The 20,978-nt window shown below is 38.8% G+C and overlaps 1 protein-coding gene across 10 annotated transcripts in view; it reads right to left on the bottom strand.

Moving 5' to 3' along the window:
* Positions 1–20,978, bottom strand: part of MEIS2 (Meis homeobox 2) — a 200,891-nt gene that overhangs the window by 166,294 nt on the left and 13,619 nt on the right. For all 10 annotated transcript variants that reach the window (XM_036844554.1, XM_036844558.1, XM_036844556.1 and 7 more), the window contains one exon: positions 17,805–17,919. In XM_036844554.1, the coding sequence (XP_036700449.1) occupies positions 17,805–17,919 (115 nt within the window). The remainder of the gene's footprint in view (positions 1–17,804; positions 17,920–20,978) is intronic.

Genomic DNA, 20,978 nt, shown 5'->3' with positions numbered 1-20,978 from the left:
TTTCATGCTCCCCAATTCAAACTATATTCTTTCAAAAAATGTATAATGTAAATTCTGGAAGCCCCTAGGTAGGCTGCAGTTTAAGCCCTTTATCTAGTGCATTGTAGGCAATCAAACGTGAGGTCATAGCACCTGGGCATGTAACCTCATGCTTTTGACACTACTATAGGCACTGAAATTCATCTCTGGAGATTTGTCAGGAACAGCCCTCAAAGTCAAGAACTAAAGAGAGTGTCAAGAAATCCTTTAGAGAAAAAATATAGCCAAAGAGAAGAGGAAGCCCTGATTGATTCTTTTTTATTCTGTAGTGGGGCAGAAAATAACTTCCTCGGAATACTGTGGATACCTTTAAGTATTTCAGGAGCTCTAAAGAATTTGAACACTACATGTGACTGACTTTATGGTTTGAATATTGCATAAGTACCTTTCAATTAAAGAGTGTGGTTTTATTTTACTGATTTGATATTTTCAAGCCAGATAAAAATAAGATGCTAAACCCATTTATAGCTAAAAGGAAAGCATCCTGACTTAATTTTTTAAGCCCATCTTGTGAATGCTTCTAATAGGTTGCAGAGGTAATTAAGTGGTGTTGGTGAGCAAATTAAAAAGAAAATCGAAATGAGTATTTTCAAGACAGTCTTTTTTATGCACACAAAAGTATCATAAAAAACCCACAATATGAAACATTCACTAACTTTCCAGGCTTTTGATTCTGTCTGCTATGTTACTAATGGAACTGGTAGATTTTCTTTGGGTGGCAGAATTCTTGTTATTCCCAAAGCCAATGGATGTTTGGTGCAAAGAGCAAATAGTAAAATGCAAACAAGCATTATTTACTTTATATGAAGCTGGTGATTATGAAATAAGAGTTTTGGAGAGTCTTAGAAGAAAAGCAGTCTCATTATTTTATGGTTCAGCATCTCTTGTATTCTTTGCCATTTTCTAAGTCCAAGGAGAAGAGAACTAAGCCTTTAGAATGTACCAATTCAATTTCTGACCTCTCCCCTTCCTACTCCAAGACTGACCCCATGGATCTGACCAACATACATGGGGAAAAAAAGATGGAAAAGAAATTACTTTTTGAAAGTGCAAGTCACTGATTTAAAATCTTTAACAAGTGGCACGTGAGAACTCAGGCTCCAGTTTATTTTTATCTTTTTGGCCGTGCCATGTGGCTTGTAGGATCTTAGTTCCCCGACCAGGAATCCAACCCGGGCCCGGCGGTGAAAGCCCCGAGCCCTAACCACTGGACCACCAGAAAATTCCCTCAGGCTCCAGTTTAAGTTGACGAAATAAAAGTAAAAGGTTGTAATAAAGAAATAATAGAAGGGTAGCAGCCTTTTGATTAGAGAATGATATGGGGATTTTAATGACTTTCTCAGGACAGTCAGTTGCCTTCATTAAATTTTATGCCATTTGTGAACCTAGTACCTTCTTATACAAAACTCACTTTGCAGGTATAGAACAGGAAAAAAATTAAAATCCTTTCTCTATGGTGATAGGCAAGTAACTGACCCTCTTCAAGGCCAAGCTGCCTTATCCAGAAAATGGGGATAAACCTGAGAGATACTGGGGGAATCAAATGAAAATTTATGTAAGAATATATTAAGAAACAGAAATGTAAAACCAAATGTAAGGTATCACTTGGCAGATGTAATTTGGAATTTGAATGAAATTATTTAAAAATTAATAGGTACAGCATGTTAGAGTTGGAAAAGACCTGGAATCCCCTAATAGCCGCATCACACAGAGATGTAAGGCAAGTCCGTGAGAGCTTAAAGAGATGATGATAATATTAATAACAACGAGCATTTAATGGATGGTTAGTACATGCCAGGCATACATTATCACCTCATGCATTCCACCAAACTCCCTTACAGGATATGAACCTGGGTTACAGGTAGCTGAAAATTGGAACCTTGCCCAGGTTTTCCTACTCTGGAGTCTGAGCCATAACCTCAGGGCCTCACAGAGCCACCCCACATCGCGCCTTCCACGGGCTAACTGGAAGAGCCACATTCAGATTCTGGCCCCACTCACTCCATTCTGGCCTTTAGGTAGATAATAAAAATTAGAAAGTGCAAAATAAAGGGCAGTGGGACAGCATGATGTAGCACCAAAGCATAGTACACAGAAACTGAGAATTTTGGTCACGTACTTCTCCCATATTTTTACCCCTTTCCTGAGCCTCCTTTGCCTACAAGTCCTGTCTCTGTATGTCTGTGTGAGAGGACAAGGATCAGGGGAAAACAGAGAGGCAATTATTCTTGAGCTATTATTCTCATATTTTTAAAAACCATATTATACCGTATCCTAAAATAAGAATCCACAGAAAGTGATGTGGTCTTAAAGTTCAAGTTATGGACTCAAAACTAATAGCCAGTGATCATATGCATATTATTATGGAGATGTTGTGCCATACATGCCTAGCCCACCACTTAGAGCCTCAAATACATTATCTACTTTAATTCTCACAGCATCTCTACATAGCTGTGTAATCTTCATTTTCTATCTGAGGAAATTTAGGCTTGGAGAAGTTAAGTCAGTCACCTAAGATCACACTTAGACTAACTCCACACTCTTAAGAACAAAGTTATACGCTTTTGAATTTCTTCATAGAGCACAGAGGCACTTCCCTTAAATTTGCAGGAGTTGGTGGAATCTCTAGCCATGACCTTGTCCTCGCTTTCTTGTACCTCTTAACTACTCAGTTCCACCTAATAAATCCATCACAGATTTGATGACTTGACACTTTGACAAACTCAACAATTTCAGGTGTGCTGACACTCCTCACAAGGCATTAATCCCTAAGTCAATGCTAACACCATCTACTAAGTTGCTACAAGTTATTAGATATTAACCAATTATCAAGTTGAAACAACAGTTTATTCGACCAATGTCTATTTATCACAAACTCCTCCGTACTGAGCACTTTGCTGGGTATACAGAGGGCGATACAGAGAGCTGGTCTATGGAACCAGCAGTAGGTGAGCGAGTCGCCGTAATCAAGATTGATTTCTCAGCTTCTGTTTTCCTTACCTCCTGCTGTCCAGGATACCATAAAAACTCAGCAAATGTTATCAGATAACATGCCTAAAAAGAGGCCAGTATGTTTAAGTAAGTTTAAAAAAAAAAGTACATCTGTGTAGATGAAACAGTTAAAATGTCACAGCTTCAGAGATGACTGTCTCTAGAGTGAAGTTGTATGAGGTCAGAAGGCGTCCATGAACTCAGGGCTTTCACTGTCCTCCCACAATGCAGCCACGTTTCAAGGTCCCTGACAACATTCAAAGGGAAGCTTCCCCGATATTTCTGCCTTAAATGTCCAACATATGGAACAACACAGTAGAGTGTAAGAGCACCACTTTTTTCTCTAATTTTTAAAAAATCTGACACATTACTCTTTGGTGTAATTTTATTTCGGCCAGGGTCTAATTTTTGTTTTCCTTTTGCCAGTTGAAAGCAACTCATGCTTTACACTGGCAGAAAATGAGCAACCAGAATTCCATTTAGAAGAAGAAACATGGAGAAAAGTCTCATCCATTAAGCGGCTGATAAGTATGCTGAAATGTGTAGAAGCACCAACATCTGTTTACACAGTAAACCCGTGTTTCTACTCTCAGGTTTGAAAGTTGACTAATGATATTAAAGACCAATGGCTCTCCAAATATGTCCATGTTCCTATCTACAAAATAAGGAGGACATCCTTTAGAAATGTTGCAACTCCCTGAGCTAACTGTTATAAAGAGCTCAAAATCTTGTAGAAAAACTCCTTGACAAACAAGACAAAATCAGGCTTTTTCTCACCGTACTACAAAGATAGTCTTCGTTGTACCACTAGCCTCTTCTCGATCATTTCAAAGCTGGAGAGACAAATGTGCCCAGCCTAATTCTCCCTTCTGCAGCCAAAAGGGGGTGACACACTTCTGTGGGTAATCCCACCCTAATGCTCAGGAGTAGAGCGTTTGAACACAGAAGTCTTCCCCCTCACTTAGTGACCAAGAGGGACTGCAGTTCCGGACCTCCTGAACGCCCCTGAACACGACGCCTCCCCGCATCCTCCAACAATAAGGAAGAGTCAGGGAGAATTTTCTTGCCAAGAGAGGCAACACTTGTCTGGTGGCAACCAGTTCTAACAGTCTGCTAAACTGTTCTGGAGATCCCAGAACAGCTAGATTCAGGCAGCTTGGGCTTTTGCAGCTCTGTTTCCCAGAAATTTCCCGCTGGTAGATGGCATATCCAGTTCACGGCTCACCACCTGAAGCAAACGGGGGCGCAAACCATCCACTCCCAAATGAGGGAAGGTGGTTTTCCCTCCCCACCCCCATTCCTGCCTCCATGGATTTCTCATCCAGCCTCCGACCCAGCGGCCACTTTAAAAAAGGAAAAAGAGTTTGCTTTTGAGGAAGGAAAGTACATTGTATGCTTTGCATCAAACTAAGTGTTAATATGATTCATAACAGGATTCTGCTGGGATCCTCATTTTTACATTTTTGAGGGTGTAACCAAGTGGGCTGGCATTGAATTAAACACTCAAGGGATATTTAGAAAACATTGTTTGATTAATACAATCAAGGATAACTACAAGAATAGCTAAGTTAACAGAACATTCTGTACAAGTATAGCTGAAGTCCACAAGACTTCAGACTGTAGAGGAAATTGCTTTTTACACTACTGAAAATTGATCCTGAGCCCATGCTGACCTACCTTTTAAATACAAGATGCAAGAAGACTCCCTAGGATATTAAACCCTATCTGAGAGTACTTCAATGAAAGAAGCAGTCGAGGACAGCATTTTCCAGAGTGTGTTCTGGGGAAGATTGGTCCCCAGAGATAATGCAAAAAAGGGTTTCAATGGTTAAGTGAGTCTAGGAAGCCTGTGTTTCTACTCCTTGCAGACTTAAAATGCACATTAGCAAATTAGAGGATCTGAACATTCCTATACTAGAGAAAACCCTGCTCCACTCCAGCTTTCAATCTATTTAACCACAAAGTCCTTTTATTTTTTTAAAGTGATGTCTATTTAAATATCCATGGAACCATAGTTTTCCAAATATTGAAGAAGATATATTTACTCAGTCCCGTAGAGTCATTTCTAGTTGTTAATAATTATAACAACACTATAAAAATTTACCAAAATGTGTCCTCATAAACGTTTCTAGAATGAAGTTACATACTCGGGACCTTTGTGAATCACAATAATTTAAGTGCTTAAATTACTTTAGAGAGAATGTCAAAGTTTTTTTTTTTTAAGCTATTTGAAATTTGTTTCTTCATTCAAAAGAATATCCACTCTTTCAAATAGACAGTATTTCAGGCAAGCCTATGGGTCTGCTATTTTGAAGACATAGTGAAGAATTTGTCATTGGCATTCAGAAGGAAGGCGATTATGTCACTACCCCCATTCAAAAATCTTCAATAGGTCCCCATTACCTACCAAATCAAGCACAAACTCCCCAGCCTGCTATTCAATGTCCTTCACAATATGGACCCAATCCTCCTTTCAAAAAAAAATAATAATTATTATTGAAGGCCTCCTATGTTATCATAGCACAATGCGGGGGCAAACAGGGAAGATGCTTAAGACATGGAAAGTGTCCTCAAGAATCTTACAGTCAAACAGGATGATAAATAAGTCATGTAACCAATTACTATAGCACAGGGGGAACCTGATTGTCAGAGGAGAGAATGAGAAAAATGTGCAATAGGACTTCAGAGGGAAGGAATTACTTTCCACTCCATGAGCCTGGGGCTAGCGGCAGGGCTTAGCGCTGGGCTCAGGGCAGGTAGACGCTCCACCAGCTGTAGAGCCCAGTAACTTCGCTTTCCCAGGGATGAATGCAGGATTGCATTTTTAGGTTCCTCATCATGATGTCAGTTGTACAGGGTCAGCTGTCAACTCTTTTAGAAGCAACTTTTAAATAAAAAATATTTATAATGTTTTATTTACTATGAACCAAGCATAAAATTACTGTCATTTTAGATACATCACATCATTCAATCCTTACTTCCCCAAATCTATTAGATTAGATATTTATGACTCCTGTTTTACAGATATAAAGTGGAGGATTGCCCATGACGAGTGACAGATCTGAGGATTTAAAGGCAAGCAGGGCGATGCCAAAGGCTACCTCCTTAACCACTGTGCTGCACTGCCCCTAAGTTATCGTACCTCATGACCAGGAAAAAAATCATTATTCATCCAACATGCATCATTCATTTCTACTTGAACAACCTTGCATGTGTACGTGGAATATTATTCCTTATCGTCTCCACTGATTGATAGATATCCATACTTCAAAACTCATGGCAGGGAAAAAGAAAACTATCTAGACAATGGTACCTATACCAAGGGAGAGGCCGGCATATTATTCTGGACTCTGTCCTCTTCCCTTCTTCCTACATGTAATCTATCAGTCCTCTCGCCTCCATCTCTACTGCCACTGTCTTAATTCAGCCCTCACCTGCCCTCTGGACTATCAACCCTGATTCTATACTTAGTCTTGTTTCTCTCAAATGTACTCTCCGCATTCTCAAAGAGCTTTTTAAAAAACTATAAATCTCATCATAAACTCCTTTGGCTTAAATTTCTTTCATGGTAAACCCATATCCCCGGGGCATGGATTAAATATTCAGATGCCCAGGACCTCCCATGGAGATCCTGATTCTGTGTGGCTGTGGTCTGCCTGGGAATCTGTATGCACAAGCCCCTCAGGAGCTCCTTATCTGCAGAAAAGTTTGGTAAACAGTGCTCTACAGGATTAAGTATAAGCTTCTTAGCCTGGTAAACAAGGATCTTCACACACAGCCCCGACTTGCCTCTCCAGCCACAGCCTCTCTCACAAACAGCAGTATCAATCTGGTTGTCGCCCTGAACGTGCCATGTTGCTTCCCACTTCGGGGCCTGTGCACCAGTTTCTCCATCTGCTTTCCGTCCACTCCCTACCTTGTTGGCCTGGAAACACCCACTGAAGGCCATCAAAGTCTTTTAAAGCCTCCCCAGTTTTGTGGAGCCTTCCACAGATATTTCAGACAGAATTAATCACTCCCTCGTCTGAAATACCTTACAGCCAGTAAGTTATATGCGATATTAGAAGCCTGTGCATTTATCCGTTTACATTTCTGAGTTACTTACTAAAGAGTATAAAGAGGAGAGGCACCACATCTTATGAGCCGTGTATCTCTAGCATCTAGGATAGTGATTCCCCTCAATTACAGGGTCAATAAATGTTAAATGAAGAGAATACTGGGGGCGGGGGGGAGGTGTCCACATTAATCGCCAAGCTAGACTTTTTAAAAACTAGTGTTTATTTAATCCTAGCAGTTACCCTATGAGATAGTTATTGTTCCCATTTCACAGGTGAAGAAACTAACACTCAGAAAGATTGTTGCTTATAAGTGGCAGGGCAAGGCTGAGTGTTCAGAGCTGTGTGCCTCCAAAGCTCCTCCCTCCGTATACCCCACGCCCTCTGTGTCAACAGGCCTTCCTCCATCCATGCCCCAGGACTGAATATCTGCCTTGCGTAAGAGTTACTTGCATACTTGACACCCACCTCACGGGAGATGGTAAGTTACTGAAAGCAGGGACCCTTGTAATTTTCATAGTTTTATTCCCAGAGTGCCTTGTTCAATGAATATCTTTGTGTATTGATTTTAAGCAACATACACTTAGAAGAGGTCTTGAGAGATGGAGAGCTTCCCGCCTCCAGACAGGTACATGTACATATCAGCCCTGGTGTGGGACAACGTGTCATAAAAGGACACCCACAAGGTAGATTCCACAAGCTTTCAATAATCCATGATTTATCAACTTTTCTACATCATTCACATTTAGTACATAGAGGTTTTGGAGGTTTTATTTCAGCGGGTGGCATTTGTTACAAATGTTAGCTGGAAGAAGAAATATGAAATTTTACACTCCTAGCCTACTTTTGTAAATCTCCAAACTTAAAAAAAAAATGAATGCTTGGTTTTGAGGCCACAGTGACATCTCTAGCTGGCGGTGAGGGTTAAGGAATGAGCGTTTTGATTAAGCAAAACTTCTACTGACAAAAGGGTAACAGCTTCACCTGGTATGAATTATTGGTCTAAAAATAGAGTACAGTAAAATATTCTTAACTGTATAATTCTCCTGAAAATTATTTAGACTTTTGGAATTCATTTCAGGATAGGGTCTCAGCCTCTGTAATGATTATCCTTTATTATTCTACTTGTGACATATAGAAATTCCAACAGAGATTCTAATTGATTAGATAATGGATAATGGAGAAGTTGCTCTGTATTTACAAAATACACCTCACACTTCTGATATTAATGCCCCACCTTCAGTGTCCTACACCTGAATTGTGACAGTCTGCCATCCTCAGAAAATCAACTCTAAGACCTAGTTATTCTCTTAACAAACCAGGAAGAATAGTCTTTCCTTGTAAACAAAAGCAAGAAACGAAAAACATTATCTCACTACATATTATAACTATCCTGTAAAATGAAGGAAATAAAAATGGTCGTTACACCTCTGATTTAAAACAAAAAAGCAAAAACCAAAATACTTGCAGCTTTCCTCTATGCTAAAAGATAAAATGCACAAAGAAAAAATAAGACCCATGAATGTAAACATTAGATTCCTGGCGCTTGAATGTAAAAGATCATCTAATTCAGTCCTATTTTATAGGTGAGCAAAAGTCTGAAGAGATGAAGAGACTCATCCAAGGCCACAGAGCTAGAGTCGGTATAGGACAGGAGGACGGGAATAAAGGAACTAACAGTTACTGGTTCCAGGCAATGTTATGTGTTTAACACATGAGGTCTCACGTAATATAATATAATCTCCAGGACAACCTTGAGGGTAAGTAGTTTTTCCCCACTTTGCAGACGGAGAAACTGAATCTAGCAGACGTTGAGTAAAACTGGGATTTGAACCCATGTCTCTCTGCCTCCTAAGTCTGTGCCCTTTTCAGTGCAACCCTGACCCTAAGGCACACAGGCCTCTTGACTCACAGTCCGAGATTCTAGACAGAACCTCAAGCGGACAAAAAAGGGCTCAATACAGGGCTTGCTTACATCACCCAAAGTAAATTAAACCTGCTCAAAAGCAAACTATGAAAAAACTGGAAGGCATATGTAGGAAATCAACAAAAGCATGTGCAGCCTAAAAATTCAAGAATTACTTCCAGACTCTTTACCTGTATGTGAAGACCCGTGGCTTCCCCCAAGGTCAATCTCATCCTAAACAAGAAGTACAAGCAAAGTGGACCCTGAGTTCATCATGGGAAACTATTTGCCGCATTAAGCAATTTCCCTTGTTACATTACATTACATTACATTACAAGACATATCCATACACTTACTTTTGTATAGATAACATTATGAAAAGAAATCCCATGTCCAAATTCTGACCATATGTATATAATTTAAGACAACATTAAAGAACAAATAAGACAAATCCCATTTTAACTATTGTCTTAAAAATACTATTTAAAATAAGAATCTAAAATTTAAGACCCTACCTATAACCAAAATAATTCTAAGTTTAAGCTGACAGTCCATTGCCTTATTTAAGGCAGCATTGCATACAATAACATTTTAGTAAAAGAAAATAATTTTTATTATCTCTTAAGGATGTAACAGGATTTTTTCAAATGTATCAATATGTTACAAAATAGAGCTGATGAGCACAAAGTTTTGATCGAATTGTTTCCACCTTAAAAAAACTGAAATCTGTGGATTTTGCTTATTGATTCAGAAGTGGACCTAATATTGCTAGACAGCTGAGTAAGGAATCATTTCTGCCTTGAAAAACCAGGGTGACAGACCAGGAACCAAATAATTACAACACAAAATGTGAAAGATGCTAAAATAGAGGTAGAAGGTGCCACTGGGGTGCAGAGAACACTGGCTTATGCCCCAGGCAAATCAGGAAGGCTTCCTGGAGGAGATGACACTAGAATTAGATTTTCCTCAGTAAGAATTCCCTAGACAGAAGGAGAGGGACACACTTCCTTTAGATCTCGCTCCATTATTTCCCTTTTCAAGACCTGGCTTTCCAGCAAGCCAAGGGACCTTATTGCTGTATAGAAGGGATATTAAAATGGTCTACTTTCATTTTAACGAGAAATCAGATTTCAGTGAAATCCCATAGTTGTTTTCTTGCTGATCGTTAGAAAGGGAGTGAATAGCTCACGACTACTGAGGGATAAATTTGGTAGATAAAAATGGTTTATATTATTGTCTGCTGTGACATCAAAATATTTTTAAAGGCCAAATTAAAAGCAAATGTCAAATAGGAAGATGAAGAAAAAGTTATTCTCCCACTACCCCACCACCCCCCTTCCCAAATTTAAAACAATAAGAATTTCAAGGAACTTTCTGAGGGTAGAAATAAGAAAGACAGAGAAAAGGGAGAAAAATAACATGGCGTCATTATAGACTATTCTTCCGAAGTAAAGACAAGACAATGAAGGGGAAAAATAGAACACGTGTATTACAACGTATAGCACCATAAGGCTGTGTTTGATGCTCTGGAGGGCTTCAACAAGTACTGTTCAGCCAAAAATCAATTGAAAAATCAGCATGATAACAGAGCATGAGTTGCCCTATAATAGCCTTAAGACCCCCAAGGCTATGCAAGTCCCTTTCATCTGCCACACTGCACTGACTCCAGGGGATCCTCACTTCCCCTCCCTGAGTACTGTGCCCGGCTGTATTTCTAACCCACTGCCTTACCCTCCCTTGGAAAGGGGAGCTGACAGGTCTGAGGATATTTTAAAGTGGTTCTAAAGAATTTTTTTTCTTTCTGCTTTATTCTTTATCTTTTCTGGACATGTGCACTCAAATTCATCCTATAATATCCACAATTTCCACAATATTAAATGGTCAGGCATAATCTCTGATTAACCTAGTAATGTTCTCATGTTCTGAATGCCTTAACTAACCTACATGAAACTGCCCCTTAATAAAATCAGAGTTCAGGTTTATGCAAACGTGACATGTAAGCAATTCACTGCATTGTTATAAAAATACATATAGAGTTCATTCCAAGATTTCATCTCAATATTTCTTCAATCAATCACTTCCTCACAATGCCTGGTTTGTTCAATTTATATTTCTACTTGGCATTTGGTGCAAACCCCCAAAGATAAGATACATCTGTCCCCTAGTCACAGATCTTGGCATTTTTACCTTAACTCAATCGTGAAATGATTGGTTGAAAATTACCTTGCTTATCAGCAGGATTTCCTCATAATAAAACATTTTATTTCCAAACTTTTGAATGTGACATGAGATGTACCAACTCAGGAGTGACATATTATAGCTGAAGGAGGACGTATAAACACCCTGATCCGTGTAAGGGAAGGAAAAGCTAATTGGAAGTCAGCTTCCCTGTGATTATCAGCTTGTTTATGGGGAGGGAGGATGCCTCTGAACGGCACTGTAAATTCATCCCTGATTATGGCGTTGAAACCAGAGCTCATTTCCACAAGCTCCCCGAAAGCCCCCCACCCAATCCATTTTGTTTAGTTACAAAGGGTTGCGCACTGTTTTCAGAGAATGACAGTTTCTCATGCTCTGATTTTCTCCAGTTTCAAGAAAAATTAATCAGTTGCACAAGCCAGTTGTCAGATTTCACTTCCCTCATGGCAGAAAGCACACATATTCATTGTCTGCTATAAGAATAAATTTTAGTAATTTTTCCCCATGTCAATATGAATATTAGACTGACCCAATTAATATGAAATGCTTCTATGCTGCTGGAACAGACAGTGCTACAGAAAGAGCCATTTGCACAACCTGTTCATGATTATGGGCCATAAGGACACAAAGATGGCACACACATTTGTGGACCATCTGAATTCTTACACGGAAAGGGGAGGGGGAAGGGGAAACGGCATGACGTTAGCTTGACTGTCGTGGGTCATGTTTTTTAATCCGGAGTATTGGACATGTAACACAGCAACAAGAGCTGATCATTTTGTTTAATCACCTTTTGGATCTTTGCCAGATGGTCTCTACTGAGAGTGCTGCAAACAGAAAGAGATGAACTGCATCTAACACGCCACCAGAGCTTTCCCGTAAATGTCTGAGAACAGATTCCAACAAGAATTTAGTCTCAGAGCAGAAAGGGATACATTTAAAAACTATGTGCATTAACTATACTTTTCCCCATAGAATCCTCACTTGGCATGAATAATTTACCCACTCTTATGCTAATGGGATCATGAAAGTATCCCTCTGTCTTTAGTGCAGCTATTCTCAGCTTTCAGTAATTACCCCACCCAGTGAAAATAACATGGCTTCTGCATTGAACGGCCGACTAGTACCTGACAATTAGAAAGATCGTGGCTGACAGTGGACTGGTCCAGAACTGGACAGAGAACCCTTGTAGCCCAAGGAAGAGTACAGACACAAAGTAACACTGGTCATGGGGGGGGGGAATGAATAGGGATGAAAAGTGGAGGAAAAGGGGGAAAGAAATTTTCCATCGTCAACCTTTCCTTTCTCTGACTTGCTATCAAGATTTTACTTAAGCAAAAATATGTTCTTCTTTACATCATTAAGTGTAAAAGACATTCATGACAAGATTCCTTTTAAAGGAAAAAAAGAGACCACACCTAAGGAAAAGAACTAGAGTTATCTTTAAAGCACATCTGCATTAAGTATTTATCAGAATTTTAAAAAATCTAAATAGTGGAAAATCCTCTGCATTTTGACTTTTGGAGGGAAAAAAAAAGATTACCAAACCAAAAAAAACAAAAAAGAAAACTCTTTCTCAACCTCTGTCCACAACTCCATGTTAGGTAGTTCACTGTGTAAAAATTATCAGGCTAAAACATCTGGGAAAGAAAGCTATGAAACAGCAGGGAACGTGGCTGGTTTATTGTTTATCTTTTGTTTATGAGGCAGTATTCAAGTTTAATTACTACTCTAAATTAAACTTTAACTGGCATCAGGAGACATCCCTTTACATTACTAAGTTTAAAAAAAAAAATCTAGAAATCCCAACTCCGGGTTTTTCAAGTAAGTTGATACATATAGGAAGAAATTACTCAAAATTAACAGCAATTATAGAAAGCTTTAAGCATTTATGGGCACCATTACATGCTCCTAGAGCATTTATTTATGAGAAGAGTTTAATTTTATTTCTAACGGTTGCTATTCCAAAAAGTCCTAAGAAAATCAACGGAAATTATTTGCATGTTTGCTGATGATTAAAGGATAGTATTCTTTTTGACTTTATTTGGGGAGCCAAAAGAGAATGAAAATGCAACATAAATATTCTATAATACAACAGCTTCTTCTGTGGCAATGTTTGATTCTCAATTACATTCTCAGTGAATCTTCTTATACAATTAGGAGGACAGGAAGGAAAAAAAATGTCACCGTATTTATCATAGCAGTAAGTGACCAGTTTTGGATGAACTTAGTTCTAGGAAAAATAAAAGTTAAAAGCAACTAGCAAAAGATTATGCCAGATGGCATCTGTCATATTGTATTTAGGGTTATTTTAAAGAGATTGCCGCCACTATGAAAACATTCCATTGACAGAGTTTTCCTAGACTGAATAAGAAATCCCAGTAGAACATATTCAGGACCCATATAAGTGGGTTTGAGGTTTTTTTCCCCCCCTCCTTTAAATATAGAACTGGAATATTTTGGTGGGGAAGATACTATTTCATGCACTATATAATAACTCAACGGTGTAATCCTATCTTAGACTCTTGCTCACCTATAAACACATTAAATCTACCGTGGGTATTTTTAGATTTCAACACCATGATTTCTGAAGAGCTGCGTAATAAATAAATATCTAGCTATGGAATTCTAGTCTCGTTGCCTGGATGATAGAAAGAGACATCAGCAGAGAAGTTTGGTAGGTGGCAGAGTTGAGGGGAACTATGCTGGCTTGTACAACCCTGTGTCCTGAAAGATGAGAGACTTATAGATGATCGAATGCTAATGGATTTAGGTTAAACTGGGTCTGGCAACAGTATGGTTAACGTGCGTGTGGTGTGCAGTGTGAGCTCAGCAGTTACTGGGCCAACTGTCTCGGTATTTCTGGGAATCCTGCCTATTCACAGTGCAGGGATTGTTCAATTGCTGCAAAATGTACAAAATGAATTTTACAAAAATGAATTGTAAGGAAGGCCCCATTACAACAATTTTACAGCAAAGATGTCAACATCAATTTTTCTTTCATGCCTAGCTAATGATTAAAACAGCATATTCCATTTGCCTAAGACAATTTATTTCATATTGGCACATCAAAATATTGAAATACAAAGTTATCTTTACTCTACCCTTTTTATTCACTGCTGCTGAACCCACACCATTGTTCAAACCCGGAAAAAATAAAACAAACTTGGCACGAAATACTTAAAACAAAGGCTCATCAATATCCTCCAATTTGTCAACATCTCAATTACAGCACTGGAAAAAATGTAAATTTCATGTGCTCTAAACACTGAGAGGTCTATTCTCTTGCCAATTCACATGCGTAACTCCCATCAGCGTTAATGGGAGTTACACAAACCCATCAATAATAATAATACTTTGTACATATATTGTGCCTTTCATCTAAGGCTCTCGAAGTGCTCTGTGAACAAGGGGGCTGCTTCCTAGTCTTTACTCTGGCAAAACCCACAATGAAATACAAAGCAGCTTTTGACTCATCAGGTACAGAATTAGGGACCCCAAGCCTTATTATCAAGCCCAATTTTACTGATGGGAAGCCAGACACAAAGAGGGCCAGTTACTTCCCCAGAGTCCCAGTCTGCACCCTAATTTTATCCCTGAAAAACCAGATTTTTTTCTTCATTTTCATGTGACTAACAAGATAAACTCCCTTCCTTTAGCTGCTTTTAGCCAAAGAAATCAGAGTGAATTAGTCTGGTTCCTATTTATGTAGTTTACTGCTAGGCATGTGCTGTGTGGAAAAGATAGTAAGGTCAGGTTTCACATTTTATCAAGTTTGTTTCTTAGAATATTTTTAAAATTTGATTTTTCCCCCTCCTTTTGGTTTGCTGCACAAACACGGAGAAGGAAAAGATGACCTTTCACCTGTGTAACTGTAGCTCTTTCCCTATCAAGTCATAAAATAATGAGATATTTTTAAGTTCCAAAGTAAAGATGTGTATGACTCATTTTAGTAGAAATATTCCCCAAATTATAAAGCAACATAAATGCATATATTGTTTTACAGCATATGGCTATTAAAGTTTAATTTAAAATGTGTATGAAAACATTGTCTTTAGTACAATTCATCCCTATTTTTTCTGTTTATCATAATTTGTTTTGAAACTGAATCATTTTACAGTTTTCCATATGCCTGTTGTGCTAATAAATTCTGAATAAGCAAGAAAACTCTTTTCTAAACTAAAATGCTTGGTTTCCAACGAGACACTTTAATATGTTTAATACGAAGAACATAAATTTCCTTCCCATTATACATCAACCCTAAGAGTTAACCTAGGATAAGCATATGTGATTTCAGTCAATATCTCTGTTGACTTTGCCCTGAAGCAGATAATTAATCTTTCCCACAGAAAGCTACTCTGGACAATTTGGTGGGACAAAATACCTTGAAAACATATATAGAATACCCTTCAACATGTGTTTTGGAGTCACTGATGTGGTCAGCCAGGTAGGAAATTCTCCATGCCAAGAGAGTCTCCATTTTCTAGGAATCATAACTTTTTTTGTCCCTCACACTTTAATACAGTAAAACGACTGACTTCCTCGTACTCAAACACATAAGCTACCATGTCCATTCTTTAATCCCACGGAGATATGATTAAAGGAACAAAATCCTACAGGGATCAAATCCTTCAACGTGGCATCAGTGGGTGCAGCTACCCACAACACAGAGGTTTGTGCGTTATGGTTTTTACCCAATGTATCGGCCTCAGAGTTTTTCTCTTTCCGGACCAAAAACAAAAGCAAAAATAATAAGCCAGCAAAACCAACCAAAATGATAAAACTCTATGCCTTGGCCGTGGCCGCAGCTGTCCTGTGCTCCAAACCTCCGGGTCGTCCTTCTCTGCCTTCCCTTCTCTCTGGTCCTCTCCTGCTACCTTGCTGGCCATAACTCAACCAAGCCAACTGAACCAGTCAGTTTTAAATTTCAGTTGGGACCTTGGTGACCTGTTAATGAATCTACAGAGAGGAGAAAAACTCACAGTGTCGAGTTATGCCTGGTGTTGCTAGCTGACTTTGAGTCAGAAATGCTTGAAGCGTTAACGTAATTGCAAGAATGTGAAAAATGAAGCGCCGGGGCTCCTGAGCAAAGTGAAAGGTCAAAGCGAGCCTCACACACAACAGTCTTTGGAAGATAGCCTCATTAGACCATTAAGCCTGCTTCTCCTTTCCCCCTCTCTCGTACCATGGTTAGGGTAATTTGCTTTTACTAATAAATACATTCCCTCCTTTGTGGCACAGTAATTTGGGGTGGAGAGGAAGGGCGGAGTCTTAGAAAGCTTTTCAGATTTAACCACACCAAGAAGTGCTTCTCCATGGCATGGAAACACAAGGAAGCCACTGCGTTGCAGATCTACTGAATGTATACACATTTCATCTTCAAAATGCCTTATAGTTTAGTTTTCTTACATACAATCTAAGTGGTCTAATAAAAACAGTATAGAAAGCCTAAACAGATACAGTTCACAAGTTCTTCCACAATTTACCATCTGATAGTATTCATTTCTGTGTTAGTTGCAACTTGCTTAAACCTAGATTCTAAGTTGGACTCATTCATAAGTTAATGGCATCCTAGAAGGGACACTTTTCTAGACTCTTCTAGAATACTAGGAATCCAAAATCCATGGCCAGGAACTTGGAGGAGTAAAGGCACTCGCCCTGCATCAACCACCCTTTTCTAAACGACATGTATGACTACAGCTCAAGCTGTTAAACTGTCCTCCACTTGGAAGACTGTCTAATGCTTAAATATTGTGGCCATAAACACAGTCATAATAGAGATGAAATAGACCTAGGAGATCAGACACCATCTAATGTAAAATATTAAAAAGTAAAATCTACACACTTTCCTGGCCCACATTCAATAATGCATCTTCTTTTAAATTATTATTTTAGCCACAGAAGAGTCATCCCTACCAACATATAATTGCTCTCTGTGTGACAGGTGAGTCTTAAATGGTAAAATTTATTCTAAATTACTCTAGGCTTCCTTGTCACCTGTAGTTGACGTTCCCCTTGCCTTCTGATTATTCTAATTTTTAGGATTTGTGACAAAAGTCACCACGTCAGCTGAATGGAAATGGGGACAAATAATCTAAGAATTTCAAAATCCACCTTCCCAAAATACAATTCCATATAAAATTCACACAGTACTTTGGAGCTAATAAGAATAGATTTTTGCATCATGTGTGCTTTAGAGGCAACATTGCCCGATTATAGAAAACCCTTATAGTTGATGTTACGAATAAAATATCCCATTTATAGTATAATTCAAACTACTGCATCATAGCAGCAAAGTAGATCTGTCATTCTATTTACTTACACACAGGAGTAAAGTGCAGATAACCAAATTTGTAAAAGAATTGGCAGAACTAATCGATTGTTATCGTAATGCCTGCTTAAAGATTAGACATCTCACTTTGGCCTTTTTTTTTTTTTTCTTGTAAGTAATGTAAGTTAAGGAAAGGAAATACTGTCTCCCTGAATAGCAGCTGATTACACTCCCTAACCTGCCACTCTCCTGTTTACAGGGAGGCAGATGTACCAATATCATAAAATACTGAAGTTATTTTAGTCATGCCCACTTTGCACAGGGAGAATGCTTGACCTTTTACCTTGCTCACTGCTGTTGTCTCCACTCTGGGATGCATGGCCCCCACTGGAGGGCCCTGGGGTGCCTGCTGAGTGGGTGGAAGTTGCATCATCGTGGTCTCGCCAAGATGCAGGATTCTGATGTCAGGAGGCCAAGGAATTTTTCCACAGTTACCATTTCAGCCATAAATGAGGAATCAAGAGGAAAGGTGCAGAGAGAGACAAAAAATATGTACATATTAGTATTTGGGGAATTAGGCACATATAGATGCCATGTTACAGTATGTTGTCTTTTCAGCAATAGGTACCAAAAGAAAGAAAAGATGCTCTAAAATCATGATGAAGTGATGGTTACATCAGTGTACACATTTGCTAAAACCAACTGAAATAGATGCTTAAAACAGATTCATTTTATTATATACAAATTATACCTCAATAAAGTGAATTTTTAAAGTTAGGGAAAAAAAAAAACCTCCTTAAAAATCTAAAAGCCTGCTAACTTAATTAGGGCACACTCTTCCAAGAAATAGGTCCCAGTGCTCTTGGATACCAAATACTTCAGAACATTAACATCTACAAAACTCTATGACTCCCTTAAAAAATTCACAGACTGTAGAATGTATGGGACAGCCCTTCACATCAAATACACTGCCCTAAAACAGCCTGAACTAACTCTCAAAATCATCGTCAACTTATTATACAACCAACAGAGACAATAATATTAATCACTGCATCAATACCTTCTGCTTTAATTTGCACAAACAACAATCAGAAAATGAAACAACTATGAACTGTTACCCATCTAATAAGATGGATAAGACTTCCTTTTGAGCTACATGGAGGTTTAAAGTCACAGAGCAGTGCTTTTTCCTGGAAGAACTGCTTGTTTTAAAGGACACATAAGGTAAGCCGAGAGTTATAGCTCACGCTACTTTGCTGAGTGTATTCTTCTCCTGTTCCTCCTCCCCTTTCCTGATCATTCCCAATACCCTGCTGTTGCTTAAAGGAAAACAGGAATTCTAATGTACAGGAAGGACTTTATCAGCACCACATGAAGGCAGGCAAGAGATGGAATTTCCTCTGGCAGAAATGGAGAGTAGGAACAGCACATGAAACAGACCAGCCTTAAGGACAGAGCTGTACACTTGTCACCTGTATGCAATGACTTTAACTAAGCACACAGAGCTACTAGCAAGCAAATTTGTTCCGGGGTGCGGGGCAATACTTTGGGGGCAAAATAATCTAAAAAGCCCCATCAATCTCTCAAAGTACACTATTTCTTCTTCCTAGAATTGGTGACTAAGGACTCAGACTCACATGCCTGTAGGCAACATTTTGACCATCTGAAAACAACCCTGCCGTGTTGTCATTATATACAGTTTATCCAGAAAAAAATCAGTCTATCATTTTTCTCAACCTCAACCCTATATGTACAAATAGAACATAAAACTTCACCAAAATAAAATCAAGAAACCAAGGTGAGACAAAATAGGGAGCGAGTCTCATTCGGAAGAAGAAGAACAACAAAAAACATGTTTGCCTCTACAGATCTGCTACAAACCACTGTAAATTAATATTTAGCATTTTTGATAGATGGTGAAATGACCCAAAGCTCTAGAGATTAATAACACCTCTATCAAATAATGCTGCTGACACTGCTATCATGCAAGCCATTGATTCAGAGGGAAAACCTTAAGCAGAAATTTTGTGATTATGAATATGGCACAGGTATAGATCTCTAAAGTAAAGATACGTTTTCGAAAGTAGATTAGGGAACAAAGTCGAGCAGAATAAAATGAAAACCAAGGTTCTCTGCTACCTGTATGAAGACAAAGTCGTGCCTGTGACATCTCTTTTTGTCTAAATTAGAAACCCCTCCAATAGTTTCAAGCTAAAAGCAAACAGAATACAGGGACTCTTCAAGATTTGCAACCTTTTCGCGTCAGCTGTTTGCCGATGGTAATCAGATAAAGAGCTAGAAGAAAAGAAAGAAAGAAAGAAAGAAGGAAAGAAAGGAAGGAAGAAGGAAAGGAAGGAAGAAAGAAACAAAGAATAGCATGGTGTGAGTTTAGTCCTGCAACAACACTGGCTAGAGCCTTCTTTTAGAAAATGCAATTACTGCAACACAGTCACCTAAGATAAACTTTTCAGCGTACACAGCAAGTGATGTAAATTTTATGCACCGCAGGCTTTTTATTAAGCTGGCTGCTATAAAAGCTCCTTACCCCTCATGAAAATTACAATAATTAACCACTAACACCTCAACTATGTTTTAAGGCAAATGTCATCTAATAGCTATTTATAATCGTTCAAATGAAGGTCCAGCGAGTCTTTCTGTTTGGGAGCTAGAATGATTTAAAGGGATCACTCAGAAGGACTTCCTGCAATGGAAAGCACTGGTCTGTCCCCATCAGTCAAACCTGTACTGAGTTTTAAAGTCAGGCCTCACTAGTTTATAATTCAGTTGATTTCCTTCCCTGGTTTTCTGGAGGAGGTGGTCTCTAAGCCAAAGGGGTGAAAAATAGGCCACGTAACCAAATATTACTTTTAGAGCAGCCGGTTCCTCCAAACGAGTTGGGTCTTGGGCTTTCAGCCCAGTCCTGAAATTTGCTCAAGTTCACTATCTAACCCACCATGCCCCCGTCTCTTCCGCCTCATCTCCCTCACATCCTCAAAGATGCTGTCCTACAAAAGTGTCACAAGATGTTTATTTCCATAGAGTGTCTCAAGGTTTATGTTCTAGGTTGAGAGACTGGCACAAGCTAGTACCAGGATATTCATCTAACTTGAAAGTAGGAAAAACAGCTGAATGCCTCTGAGGTTTCAAGGTTGAAGAGTTATCCCACAGTTTTCTGTACTCAGCTACACCCTGGTGACTTGATCAAAGACACATATTGATAATCTGGCCAATAAAAAACTGCTACCTCCTCCATAAAATAACTTTAGAAGCAACATGGATAGATACAATATAGTCCTTTACCCATAACACTGGTTTGTTCTCAGACTGAAATATTTGTTTGTATCACAACTCCGTTCTTCTTCTTCTTTTCCCTCCCTAGATAGTTTCCAAGTTTACATCTTTCAAGAATAACTGCCTGGCTTTCTGCCAAATTATATGCAGAAGTTTAGTGAATCTTGAAACCAAAGTGGCATATGAAAGCATGCAAAACACATGACGTACGTAGAAAAATAAAGGG

The sequence above is a fragment of the Balaenoptera musculus genome, chromosome 2 (assembly GCF_009873245.2).
Source record: "Balaenoptera musculus isolate JJ_BM4_2016_0621 chromosome 2, mBalMus1.pri.v3, whole genome shotgun sequence".
Lineage (NCBI taxonomy): Eukaryota > Metazoa > Chordata > Mammalia > Artiodactyla > Balaenopteridae > Balaenoptera > Balaenoptera musculus.
This window is presented reverse-complemented; position numbering and strand designations above follow the sequence as displayed.